Source organism: Pseudorca crassidens, chromosome 19 (assembly GCF_039906515.1).
Source record: "Pseudorca crassidens isolate mPseCra1 chromosome 19, mPseCra1.hap1, whole genome shotgun sequence".
Lineage (NCBI taxonomy): Eukaryota > Metazoa > Chordata > Mammalia > Artiodactyla > Delphinidae > Pseudorca > Pseudorca crassidens.
The window spans coordinates 46,398,980-46,412,802 of NC_090314.1; the positions used below are offsets into that span (position 1 = coordinate 46,398,980).

General features: G+C 60.0%; 1 protein-coding gene across 6 annotated transcripts in view; it reads right to left on the bottom strand.

The window, feature by feature from the left end:
- The window catches only part of HDAC5 (histone deacetylase 5), a 34,768-nt gene extending 21,690 nt beyond the window's left edge, over positions 1-13,078 (bottom strand). Inside the window, exons 1-3 of one of the 6 annotated variants that reach the window (XM_067716127.1) lie at positions 12,904-13,078; positions 7,299-7,509; positions 374-445 (exon numbers count right to left, since the gene is read on the bottom strand). In XM_067716127.1, the coding sequence (XP_067572228.1) occupies positions 374-445; positions 7,299-7,320 (94 nt within the window). In that variant the 5' untranslated portion in view covers positions 7,321-7,509; positions 12,904-13,078. Of the gene's footprint in view, positions 1-373; positions 900-7,298; positions 7,510-12,903 lie in introns of those variants that run through there. The other 5 variants (XM_067716126.1, XM_067716128.1, XR_010937558.1 and 2 more) reach the window with 5 other exon arrangements.
- Between the last annotated feature and the right edge of the window lie 745 nt (positions 13,079-13,823).

Consider the following 13,823-nt stretch of genomic DNA (forward strand, 5'->3'; position numbering starts at 1 on the left):
GGGGAGCAGACAGCCTGGAGGCAGGTCACTGACCCACTTCCTCCCCTCTGACCATGGTGCCAACTAGGCCAGGATCCTCTAGTAATCCACAGCCCCCAGCAGCTGATGTCGACCCTGCCTGAGGCCAAAGGGACTCGAAGAGATGCAGCAGAGTGCAGCTGGAGGGCATGGTGGGAGGGCAGGTTTTGGCCCAGGGAGAGCAGGGAAGCCCATCCCGGTAAGCACACCTCCCCTGATTGCACATATCCTCAACAAAGACCTCCAGGAAGATCCAAGCAGGACCCCATCTGGGTGAGACTTGGAGCCAGACGCTCAGCCCCAGAGGCAAGGATGCCCAATGGCAGAGGGCAGGCGGGGACACCGAGGCACTTACCTGCCACAGGGAGGCCATGTAGAGGGGTCCGAGGCAGGATTTCCAAGGATGGTTCCCGGCCTGGCATCCCATCTGCTGAGAAACAGGATTCCGTCTCATAGATGGTCTGCAGCATCTCCACAAGCCCCTGAGCCTTGGGCACCAGCAGCATGCCCGGCAGGGGGCCGCCTGAGGCGGGAGTCGGCCAAAGGGAAGGTGGCTGGGCGGGGCCCTCGCTGCTCAGGGGCTCCCTCAGGCCACTGCTGCTGGGACCCGCGCTGCGGGGAGGTGCCTCATCCGGCCTGGGCACTGCAGGCGGCAGGAGGAGCCAGGAGCCCCGGAGCCACAGGCCCAGCTCCCTGCTAGAGGGGCATCCAACCACTGGCCCTTCCAGAGCTCCCAGAAGCGGGTATGGCTGAGCACTCAGGGGACAGGAAGGGGAGCTGAGCAGGCAGGCGGGCTCTCTGCGTTCCCTCCCAGCCCTGGGTGACAGCTCTGGGCCCGGCTCCCTGCTCCTCCTTCCCGAATGAGCCGCCGGCAGCTGGCAGGAGACTGAAATAGCAGTTGGGGGAGGGCCCTGTCTATAAATAGGTGGAGCATGCTCAGGGAGCCGCCGGCCGGCTGCCAGGAGCCCGGGCCTGGCGGAGGCCCCGAGTGGGGGAGGGGAAGGCGCGTTCCACCCCAGGAGGAAGCGCCAGGCAGGGGGATGGGGACAGGGGAGGGCCTGCAGTCAGGGCCAACGCCACAGAGCCGGGTGGCCAGAGCCTGCGCTGGGGAAGGGCACACGCTGGAATACCCACGCATCTGGGAGCAGCTCTGGCGCTGCTCTTGGCAGGCGAGGGGCTAGAGACCAAAAAGCCAGATTTCCTCCTCTATCTGCCCTCTTGCCATCCAGAGCAAGTAAAGGAGCTGGAAGGGTCTGGGAGAGGGTGGCAGACAGGGCCACCTGGCCTAAACTTGCATCTTCCCTGGAGTCCCTCTAACAGCCGACGGATGGGAGTTGATTTAATTTCTGCCCTCTTTCCGAGCTGGGGGGTGGCTCCCCCACCCCCTCAACCGGCAGGGAGACCCCGGAGCAGCAGCTAAAGGGCAGCTCCCTCCTACCCATTAGGGGTGTCACCTCCAGAGGCTGCTCGGCTTCCTTCCAGGGGGCAGGGAGACTCTTCCTGGACGGGCCTCACCCCACCCAGGGAAGGGCACCTGGGAGCACCTGCCCGTTCTCAGAGCACATGTAGCTCTTCCTGTGGCAGTGTGCCAGGTGTAATGCTAAGAGCAGCACATACATCACCTCGTTTATTCTGCACGATGACCTCAGAAGAGAGGTGCAGACGGGGAAACCGAGGCACAGAGAGATGAAGTCGCTCACCCTAGGTCATACAGCTGTTTCAGTGGTAGGTCTGGGATGTCTGAAGTTCAAGTCTGAGCTCTAACCACCACAGCCCACTGCCTCCTGCACAGGGAGCACACGAAGCTGCCCCAGGGTTTCCATTAACAGGTATAATGACCCCCAGTTCCCAGGCAGGAAGAGACTTGAGGTTGGAGCCCCTTCAGGAAGAGTCAAGGGGCTGCCAGCATCCAGCCCTTCCCCACCAGCCAGCAGCCCCAGGCCTGGCAGAGCAGCCCCGGCTTCTGGGGCCCTGCTGGCACCTAAGGCTAGAGCGCCATGAGGACTGGTGACACCCGCCTACCCAGCCCACTGCTGGCCCATCCCTCCTCCTGAGGTTGTGCCTCCCACTTGGCCCCCTGACCTCACTGGAGCCTTTTAATAGCCTGGTTATTCCTGGGTCTGTGTCCCCCTCCCCCTTCCTGACGTCACAGTGGCTATTTTGGAGCCCCCTCCTGGCCCCCTTTGCCCCCAACTCTAGGCATGGAGCCAGGGACACCTGTCCTCTCCCTGGACTGGATGACCTCACCCTCCTGTCGGGAGCCCAGGAGGAGCTGGCCAACCAAGGTCACAGTAGCTGTGGCTCCCGCCAGCTGGGGATGGCAAAGGGGCCTCCTGCCCTCAGGTGGGGGGGATCACGTGGATGGGTAAGGGGCAGAGGTGGGCTTTCCCAGGCCCTAGACTGGCTGGCAAGATGTATATTGAGGGAGTTGGAGGTCAACAGGAACGAAACAAAGCTCTGGAGCCTCAGCTTCTCAGCCAGGGCAGACTCCAGAAAACTGGTGATGGAGCAATGCTCCCCACAGGGCTCTGGAGTCGGTGGACATTTCAGGGTAGGTCTGGGGACTTTGCTCAGCACCCCTTGCCCCAATCTCATCCTAGCCAACCAGGCTCTCTCAAGAGCAAGGGAAGGGAAGGTCAAGGTCTCCTTAACAGGTGACAGGCAGCAGACTCAAGGGAACCCAGAAAGCTGGGGGCAGCAGCCCCTCCCAGCCAGGACTCCACCCACCCACGCTGAAAGCAACCAGAAGGGCTGGCTAACCCTGTCCTGACTCTCTCTGCCTGCCCCAGGCACAGGAGAGTATGGTAGGGCAGCCCTGTTCTGGAAGAGAGGAAATCATCAGTTACAGTGACTCAAAAGCAGGGGCGCCAGAACGTGGAGCAGTCAGAAACCTAAGCAAACACAACTCCCTGTTTAGGAAAGCTGGGAGCACCCAGGAGACTGGGCACCCAGAGGTGGCCAGAGCTGGGGACTCGGGGCAGTTCCCAGCACTACTATGACTTCCAGTAACAGCTTGAAGTGGGAAGTGAAGTGTCAGACACAGCCAGACAATCCTCAGTGTAGTTCCCAGAATCCTCCAGGGGAAGAAGACAGGAGGCCTGGGATGGGGACAAGTGTCTTTTTTTTTCTTCGGAGATTCAAGTCATGCAACAAAGTCTTCCTAACGTCTAACCGCAATCCTTCTCGCTTTATAGCCCCTCTCCTTGTGGTTCACGTCTCTTCTCCATCCCCACGCATCTAGCTCTCCCGTGTGTCATCCCACAAACCTTACAGAGCACCCACAAAGCGTGGGTTACAGGAGCCTCGTTAGGAACAGGCACCGACCCCTCCCTGGTGCCGCAATGACCTTGCTCACTCTGCTCCCTCCCCTGAAGGCTGGGCTCAGGCCTCCTAACCCTCTAAACCTGGAGGAGGAGAACCTAATGTGGCTCCTTGAGCTCTCGAAGGCGCCCGCTTCCTGGGCTCAAGAGGCTGGAGTGGGGGCCTGACCGAAAAGAAAAAAGCAACGTCTGCTCTGTGCACAGTAAAAAAGCCAAGGGCTGGCCGGGGAGCACCCCAGATGGAGTGTGGGGTGCCAGCTGCCCTGGGGTCCTGGAGATACAGGGCCTGCCTGCCCTCCGGTTCTCTCCTGCCCTTGCAGCCCAGTCATGCTGGAGCCCGTCAGCATCGCCCAGGAGCTGCCATGCGCCAGGTCCCATGCTAGGTGCTGGCTGAACCCTCTCATTTGAGACCAAGTCTGGGAAAAATGTGAACACCTACTTTGGCATCTTGCACATCCCCTCAGGGTTGACCCCGCCTCCTCCGGACGTCCCGTGCTAAGCCTTCAATCCCTCTGGAATGATGGGACAGGGGAGGGGAGAGTGGGGCAGATCCTGATCTACAGTGAGCACAGAGGTGTGCCAGGGGGGCATCTAAGTGGAGAAGGGACACCAGAGTCCACTTCCCAGACCCCCCGCCCCACGCCGACTCTGACCCACTTTCTCCGCCTTCCCTGGGGGCTCAGAGGCAGAGCCCAAGGCTGGGAGGCGGGACGCCGAGGTTCCTGGCTCCACCCCACGCCTATGCCCCAGTTTCTCTGGTCACCCAGAAAGGAGGGGGCAGCCAGGAAAGGGAAGGAGAGAAAGTGTGCAGCGAGCTGGGAGGTGCTGGGCCAGCAGGTGTTGTCATGAAGCTTCTCTCCCTCCCAAGCTGGGGCTAAGGAACCTGGCCACCTTTTCTCCTGGGGCCCTGTCGCCCCACAGACTGGCTCGAGCCTCACCCTTGCCCTCTCCTCTGAGCAACAGCATGGAGGACAGGGCGGGCACCAGAGTGGGCCCAGGCTGGCCAGGGGCACAGTCTGTCAGTCCTTCAGTCCCACTAAGGGGAGCAGAAATGAAAATAAAGCCTCGCTCCTCAAGTCCCCCGTTGCCTGAAGAGAAGCCAGCCCCCGGGCAGTGGCCTCCTCAGGGAAGCGGGCAGCCCATCAGCGGCTCTGCCTGTACTCCCGAGACTGCAGGAGAGGCAAATCAGGTCAAACGCTGGCCCTCGGCCCGGCCCAGAGGTAACTGGATCAGCTCCCACTCCCTGGGGAGGACGGGCGAGCCCCAGAAGTAAACCTCTCCAAATCTCTACCTGCCACCCCTCACCCGGAATGTGCTCTCTTACTAACTTGTTTGCTATGAAGGCCGGGATGGACCATCTTCTATTTTTCTTTTCCAAACAGGGAAGTTCCTGCACTGAGAGAAATGGAGGGAAACTGCCCCTCACCCAGGCCTGCCATTCTGCGCCCTAAGGAGAGAGAAGTGAGTCTCGGGACGGGGTGGGAGGTGCTCAGGGGCCGGGGCACCCAGGCCCCGGGTACTAACCGTTCTCATCCCCACCTCTATCCCCAGCCCCACAGCCTCATGCTCTTCCTGGGGCGCCCTGTGAGGTGTCTACCCGGGATGTGGACATCCAGCTACAATTCGTGGTTTCATTTGACTTCCGTGGAGTCCAAGCATGTGGTTTCCAGGCTTCTGCCAGGCGCCGGACACCCGCAGCCCCAGCCCAGATGCCACCCTGAGCTCTGGGAATGGCAGATGCTGGGCCCCTCGAAGGGGGAGGCTGTGTGGAGGCTGGCCCTCTCCCTGGGCCAGAGCAGCTGGAACTCCACAAGCGGGAGAGCCAGGCCCGGAGCCCCGGGAAAACTCGGTGGGAAAGACTTCAGGGCGCTGCCCTGAACAATGACGACGATCCCAGCTCTGAGGTCTGGCCACAGTCCTAAAACCAGCTTCCCAATCTCTGGCCCCCTCTCTTTCTCCCTCCTTCCTGAACACGAGAAGACGGCATCTCCCCCTGCTGGGGGGAGCGGGAAAGCCAGCCAGGAGGCACGGCCAATTCCATAGGCCCCACTCTGGAGGCCCCTCCTGGCCCAGCTCAGCGCAGATGGATACCTCCAGCCCCTGCCAGCCCTGGCACCAGTGGCTACAAGGGGGGACTCGGACCACCTGCATGTGGAAAGGCAACCCACTGACCTGATCTATCTGAGGCTGATTACCTCAGCCTTTCACTGTAAGGGAAGAAAATCCCAAAGCTGGAAGACGTCCTCCCCACGCCACCAACGGATGCCTCTGGGAGGCTCCTGTTCCCTTGGCCAAGGGTTAGACCCCAGGCCCGGTGTGACTGGAAGTGGCTCCTGGACAGGTCAGCATAGTAGCTCAGAGGAAGGGAGCGGTTGGCACCCCTGCCGGGCACAACTGACCCTGCAAGGGGCAGTGTCCAGCTGAGATGGCCGAGGGGTTGATGAGAACCCACCAGGCCTCTCCTTCCCTTCGCCAGCCCCACCTCAGAGGAGGAAGCAGGAAGTCAGGGCAGCCCCCCTCCAGCACCAGAGTCACACAGACCTCTCCACGTCTAACACCTGGCACAGCCCCTGCAGGGGGAATGGAGGCAGGCAGAGGCGGGAGGACCTGAGGGGGAGCCACAGACCCTGCAGGAGGGGGCCCATCGGCAAAGCTGACCTGGTAAGTCGCAGGAGCCCAGCCTCCTCCAGCTGGCTCTCTACTCTCTCTGTGCCCGGGGTATGTCATGCTGGAAAGGGAAAGGGGAGGGGGCACAGCCTTGACCAAAGCCAAGCAATCCCGCCAGCTTCGGCTTCCCTGAATCGAATCTGCTGGAAGCCCTGGGGCCGTGGTCAGGGCCACAGGTCGCCAGCAGGGGATCCTCACAACAGGAAGCATGAGATTCAGCACAGTGACAAGGACAGGGAACGAGAGGCGAAGGGGCCTTCATGCCTCCCTGCTGCTGCTTCAGTACCATCCTGCAAGTGGGTTCTGGTCTCTAGGCCCTAGTTTCCCTATCTCTAAAGAAGGAGAAATAGCTCCCACCCTTACAGAAAAAGATGTTAAGTGACCGGATGGCCTGTGTGGGGGGGGGTTAAAGTTGAGCAAGATGGACTCTGATCCTTTAAGTCTATGCAGAAGGAGACAGCCAAGGAGGGAAGGCAGTTATTACTCTGACCACGCTGACCCAAGACCCCCCTGTGACACTCCTGAGGGTCCAGCTCAGGCCATTTGGACACATTCTCACGGGCACGAACCCAGACCCACCCGTTCACAAAGCTGCCTGGAGTCCCACCCCTAGACTATTTCTGGAAGCACCAGGCAGGCTCCCACGAGCAGAGGGGAATAAGAAACCTCAGAGACCCCGAATTAGGACTCTCCCATGTCCAGGGCATGTCTACCTGGACTCAAAGGAGAGAGCCGAGTCTCCTCCGCCAACATGTCACTGCACGCCCACCCCAATACCACATATCCCAACATAGGCTAAGGCTGAAGGCCCTGCAAAGCTCCAGTAAGAATAAAGTATGGAACACAGAGAAACACTCCACCAGGAAGAGGACACCACCACAGAAAAGGAAGCTGGACGTTCAGCTATCATAGGGACCTTCTTCCAACATCATCCCCGCACCGCCTGCAGAGGTTCAGGGGCACACATTCCCCTCAGCCCTGCCTGTCTTGGTGAACAGGGCAGGGTGGCACGGAATTGAAGGCCCCCGAGTTGAGAGGGCAGGCCTGGGGACAGAGTTGAACCCATGCCCTCCCAGGGCCAGGCTGGACCGTCAACCCATCAGTCTCAGGTCTACCCCATGGTCAATCACTTTGGGTTTGCCTCTGTCCTTTTCTCACGATGCTTCTCCACTCCTCACCCCTTGTTCCCTTACGGCTCAGACCCTGAAGGGCAGCTGGCCTGGGCTGGATACCCATACAGCCCATTACATCCAAAGCCACCCCAGGTGCCTTCTCCAGCCTCCCAGCTCTTACCCGACTCGGTGGGAGAGTTCATGCCGGCTCTGGGCCCGCAGGAAGCTGGCGTTGGGGGCTGGGACGGGAGGGGGTGGAGCTGCGGTGATGTCAAGAGAGACAGACGATAACAGACAGACGGACGGGACAGGAGCCCGGGGCCGCTGTGCCTCTAACGCCCATCCGAGGCCATCCTTCGGGGCGAGGCAGTCAGGCACTCAGAACGGCATCCCTGGGGAGAGATGGAGCAGGGTTAGAGGTCCCCAACTCTGGAATCTGAGAGTCGAAGGAGACCTTGGAGCTTGTCAGTTACACCTAGGGAAGAGAGGGAGGGCCACGGGCCTAGGGGCACAGAACTGGACCAGACCCTGGTTTCTTCTCTTTCTAATTGGTGAGGACGTCAGCCCTCAAGGGAAGGGAAATGGCTACAGTAGCCACAACAAAATTCTTTTTTTAGGTGACAATGTCCACTGCCAGGTGGGGAGACCTCACAGACTCCCAAGGGTGCCTGACATGGGAGATGGTGCTCACCAAAGGAGAAAGTGCAGGGAAAGTGCTTCTGAACTCTGTCCAGGGCAGCGGGGAGACGCAGGGCTGACCTGGAGCCCCTCGCAGAACTTAAGGGAGAGACTGGTATCCCAGCCCCAGCAGCCTGAGGTGGGACTCTCATCTTCTCCCTACTCCCTGATCCTTGTGCCACCCAACTCTGGAAACGTGATGTGCTTCTGTCTTGTCTCCCCCATTCAACAACAGGTCAGAAAAAAGAGGGCAACAATTGCTTTTCCTCTACCCATTAACCATGCTGTTTCCAAGAATTTCGAAAGACAGAGACATTCATCCCACATCCGGTGCCCTCTGGACTGGGGGTCCAAGGCCCAAGCCCAGGGCCTTGTGTGTGTTGTATAGGTTGTGCCCTGTGCAACGAGGTCTGAAATCCAGCCTTTGCTCTGCCTGCCAAGCTACACAGGCTAAATCCACCCAGAATAAGGGACACCGTTTTCCAGTTTGTACAAAGGCACCAAAAGGCCCAGCAGTACATCTGCTGAGGCCAATACAGTAAGAGAGGATGTCCCCGTATTGCAGAACCATGAGTTTGCCAACCTGTCCCCACCTCTCCAGCTCCCCACCTCGCTCCAGCCCCACAGCTAGTCCTCAAGCCTCAGACACTACACACGCACCCACCTGGGCCCATCCCTGAACAGTCCACGATCCACCCTAGACACGATCTCATTCGTTTTCTTCCAGATGAAGGCAGGCCCTCCAACACCCAGTGAAATCGAGGTAGCTGGAAGCGATCGATGAGGCTGAGATTTAAACCCTAACTCTGCTCCCCAAACTAGGAAGAGACACTCAGCTCCAGCCCAGGACAGCCCACCTCCTGGCAGGATAAATTCTCGGTAAGCTCTGCATTTTCAAGGATCGCCAGGCGTGGGGTCCATTTGGAGCCGAGGAGCGCAGGAGTCAGCCACGGTAGGGACACAGGAACATACACACAGACATGCACACACGTATGCCATGCACAGAGTAGGAAGACCTCAAGTCCTCCTAGGCCTGCTGCCCCCTGGGTTTGGACTCTGTAGCTGGAGAAAGGTGCACTCCGATGGGGAGGTGGGAGGAGGCAGAGAGAAGGGGCTGAATTGCTCCCAGCAGGTACAGGTGTAGGGCAAGGACAAAAGAGGCTGCGCAGGACCGGGGCCAAGCTCAGGAAGGCGGCAGGTGGGCTTGTTGGTGCCCTGGCAGGGCCCGCGTGGGCAAACAACTCAGCCCATGCCCACCCCGGGGCTGGCGTCCAGCCCTGCTCACACCCTTTCCCATGGGCTGGGGAACACAGGTTCAGAAATTCCCACGATTCCCAGCAGCCTGAGTGCCCCAGCCCATCTCCTTAGTGAAAGGAACCTCCACAACAGGGCACTCAGGAGGGGCAGAGCCTCCACGGTACACAATCTGCGTTAAGATCTGCCCTGAGCCCCCATCTTCCTCACCCCTTGGGGAGAAGAGGAAGGGAGGGGCTCCTAGAACTCCCGAGGGGCTCAGGACTCTGTTAGGCTGCACTCCTGCCCACCCTGCAGGATGCAGCAGGACCCCGGACCCCCATCCACCTGTGGAGAGTGTCTGCCAACACCCCCATCAAGCCTCCCTGGGAAACAAAGCAGCATTCACGGTCTAATCAGGACAGACAGGACAGGTGGAGATTTTGGACTAAGGAGGGCCATGCAAGGGGAAAGGGCAGCTTTACGGTTAAAACCTGAGCTGTTGGGTGCCTCCTCGGCCAGAGAAACTCACTGCTGACCATTTGTTGTAGGAAGGTCTTGGTGGGCAGTCAGGGACCAAGGGCTGTGTGGCTCCTGGCACTTTGCTGCCAAACCAGTGAGCAGCCTGGCTTCCGTGACATCCCAAGTAGGCAGACCCCAGGGCCCTGGCCCCATCCCCTGAGAACTCTCTCTTCCAGTCAGACCTCTGGCCCACTCCAGGATCCAAACCCACTTCCCACCTCCAGCCAGGACGGCAGGTAACCTGCTGCATCTCACCCTACAAGCTCATGGCTAAGCCGGGGGAGGAAAGGCAAAAACCCTAGGGGAATATCCCGCGCTCCATTCGCAAGCAATAAAAACTCTGGCAGAGGGTGGCAGAAGGGCAGACAAGTGAGGGACATGAGGAGGATGCAATGCCTCAAAGGCCAGAAGTTCACAGTGCTGCCCTGCAGGTATCTTGTCCCTCAAGGAAGCTGAACTCCAGCACCACCAGGTAACCGCTCTGCCAACACACCAGCTCCAGCCCTGCTAGAGGCAGGCCCAAGTCCTGAGCACTGAGGCTGGGGACCTGTCCCCAGGTCAAGGCAGCCAGGTGAGCTGTCTGAACCAAACCCTGTGAGCCTGAGACTGCTCACAATATGAGATGTGCCCCAAAGACGTCATCAGAAAGCTACGAGCCCAGACATCCCATCCCAAGGCACAAAGGAACTCTCATCTTGACCCCTCCTGACCGTGGCCACGGCTGATCGCTTTCCCCAGCCTCCAAAAGCTTCCATCGCCGTGTGCCTTCCCCCAAGCTGGCCCACCAGAAGCCTGCAGACATCAGAGCCAGGAGGGATGGCTGACTTGGATGTCCAGGGCCCAAACTAACGGAGGGGGGAGGGCAACAGGGGAGGAAAAAAGGCACCAGGCTGACAAATTCATTTTTGCAATCGGCCCATCTCTGTTTGTCTGCTCAGACGCAGCTCCAGGCATCTGCACAAGCCAGATGGACGAGGCTGCTATTTCTAGAAAAAGAAAAAGGGTGGGGGGGGGGGGTGAGAGGGGAGGGAGGAGCAAGACGGAGGCAAAGGGCAGAAGACCGGGTCTGTTTGCCCTAAAACCTCACGCAGAACGGTACCCCCTCACCAGCACTACCAGACAGAGTCCCCATCCAAGAAACGGCTGGGGCCGAGGCTGGGGTGAGGTGGGGTGGGGGAGAAGAAAGGCAGAGAAAGTTTAATTAGCCAAAGTCGGCTACAATAGGCCCCCTCACGGGCTGCATCAGGTTTTCATTCATGAGCAAGCAACAGTGCTCCAAAAATGCCAAGAACCGCACCCCCTCGCCGTCTCTCCCCCACCCCCCACCAACAGGAGTGCGTCCTCCAGCAGGCTGGCTGAGCCTGATGCCGTGTTCCAGACATCCCTCCTCAAAGGGATGTGAGTAGGAAGAATTAATTATTAAAGAGCAGCTGGTACTTCGGCACCAACTGCACTCCCCCCAGCTCCTATAGCTGATGCCCCCTCCCCCCTGCAGAAACACAAACTCCCCGCCCCACACCACCACCCCCCAGCCCCAGCCCCCATTTCTAAACACACAGCTAAGATGCCACCCCTAGGGAAGGGAATGCAAACCTTTGTCTCTGCAGCTACTTAGAGTGGGTGGGGCATGTGATAGTGCTGCCCTCCCCCCCCCCAGATTACTCCATCCAGCCACAGAGGAGGATATATTGGGAAGGGGAGGCTGGCACGGAGCTAACATGTCCTCCATCCTTGCCCCCAAGTAAACTGCACCTGGTATGTCTCTCTGGCCCCTGGCAGGCATACATTCCCGGCATACAGTGGAGACGCTAGGGGCCCACCCCTCTAACTCAGAGACGCCCACCCTGCCTTGTCTGGACATAGCCCAGATCCAAGTCCAAGGGGAGATAGAGCAAAGAGAAGATTCAAGAGAAGGGGCAGGAGGCAAACTAAGGGCTCCCCAAGCTTTGTGTTTAAGAGGAAGAGGAAGGAAGGAAGACTGAAATGAAGAAGCAGGCAGCCCCCAACATGGCTCACCCACCATCCCCAGCCCAGCCCAGCCCAGCCCAGCGCCTAAACAGCCAGCATAGGCTCAGGGCCCCTGTTGCCTGGAACTCGAACTGAGGACCCTCCCTGCCTACATCCTCTGAACCTGAGGAGGCCCAGGGCAGGACCCAGCTCCAGGCTCCAGTCCTGCAAAGCAGTCTGGTCATGGGTCCTTCTGGCTAAGACTCCTGATCTCCCACCCCCTGCCTCCTTTTGTTCCTATGGTCTGCTCCTTCCTTCCCTCCCAGTTGGACCCTGAACCCAGTCACCACCATCATCACCCCCAGTCGCCAAAGCTCATTCCAGGCCCCAGAAGCACAGTGGTCACTGTCAGAACGGTGGGTCTCTTCAGCACCCCCAAGAGCAACTGCAGCTGCTACCCTTCCTCTTTAGGGACACACCTCATCTCAGAAGGCCAACGGGGGATATCAGGTGGTCACCTCCTCCCCCAAACGGAGTGCTCCCACCTTCCCCTCTTCTCTCCCCACAACCAGACTCCCAGATTAATTACTTATCACCCAGCCAATTCTCATCTTCCCCAGGGGCCCAGGGAAGGGTGGGGTGGGGAAGCAGCCTACCCAAGTTAAAAGGCACAGGCAGTGTCCCTCTCTCTGTGAGATACAGACCCAGGATGAAAAATGGGGGGCCTCCACCCCAGACAAGAAGGGGGGCAGCTTTCATCTCCTAGCTCTCTCTCTCTGGCTCCAGGGTGTCAGACGGGAGAAGAGGGTGGGAACAAACGCAGTAACGCCTCACGGGGGAGGGGGTGAGAATAATGGGAGAGAGAAGTGAGGTGGGCCCGCAGGCCCCCTCCTCAAGCACGGATGTCAAGGACACAAAATCAAGGATGCGTTCTGAGGTATGGCTAGAAGCGCTGTGGGGTGGGCAGCGCCCCTCATCTCAGAGTACCAAGAAAGGGTGTCCAGCGAAGAGGGCTTTGCACAGAATCCGGGTGCAGGGCTCAAAACGCCCTGCAACGCACCACGCGCCTCCCGGGAGAGGGCAAATCAGACATCCCCGGCCGGTCTCCCGGCCATCTGGGGGTGTAGGTAGCGGGAAGACGGGCCCCTCCCTTACCTGCAGGGAAGGCACCCCTGCCTGGGAGGGGCGGGGAGGGGCGCGCGCAGTAACCCAGAGGCCCGGCTACCGGCTGGCGATGCTCCCGGGGGGCGCCTACTGGCACCCGGGCGCCGGGAGGGAGGAAGGGGGGCGCGGAGCGCGACGCGCGCTCGGGGAGCCCGCGGGCAGCGACGGCGGGAGGAGGGGGCGCCGCGTCGAGTCCGGGGAGCCTGGGGGAGATGGGATCGGGGCTGGTGGGGCGCGCTCACCCCCTGCGGCTCGAGCTCCGGCTTCGCGGGCGGCGGCGGCAGCAGCGGCGGCGGCAGCAGCGGCAGCACCTCCTCGACGGCTCCTCCATCTTTGCGGCGGCTCCTCCAGCTCCGCTCGCCGCCGCCACCAACAACAACATTCGAGACGTCACTGCCGTCACGTGACTCGACCCGGAGCTAAAAATAGACCCAGACCACCCCCCCACACACACCCCCACCCCCAGCTTCAGCCACCAGCAACCCCTCCCCTCCTTCTTGGCCCTCCCCGCCGGGCGGGGCCAACAGCGCCACCGTGACAGCTTCTAAAAGGGCCAGTACCCAGCAAAGAGTTGGGCTGGGGAGGGGAAGGAAGGCAAGGGATCGGAGCCCTGGGCGTAGTGGTTGAAGGAGCCCTGGGAGTAGCGGTTGAAGGAGCGCTGCAGGCTTACGGGCCTGGCTGCTGGGGGCTTGGCGTTTGGGATGCACGATTTTCCTGCCTGAGCTTCCTCCACTTCCTTTTCAAACCGTGGATGGTGCAATCGTTGCCTGCCTAAGCGGCTCCCTAACACGCCCTCCCGCGGTGGGGGAGGGGAACTGGGGATGGATTCCTAGGGGCTGAGAGGGCCGTGGAGGCCCCAGCTAGGGGTCCAGGCTGGGGGTGGATGTCTGGGACAAGTCTCGAACCCGCCAGTTCCGACCGCACACGCTAAATGTGTGCCAAGCAAAAAAAAAGAATAAAAAAAAAAAAAAGAATGGGAAAGGCCAGGGTAGAGCTGTAATGTAGTAACAGTCCAAGGCCTTCAAAGGGAAGACTTCCGGTCCCTGGCTTCGGCGCTATCCTCTTCTACAGCTCCCCTTAGAACACAATACGAGTACGTGTGATAGAACCTAGGTGGTTTGTCGTGACCCGGTAATTCCACTAACGAAAATGTATTCTAAGG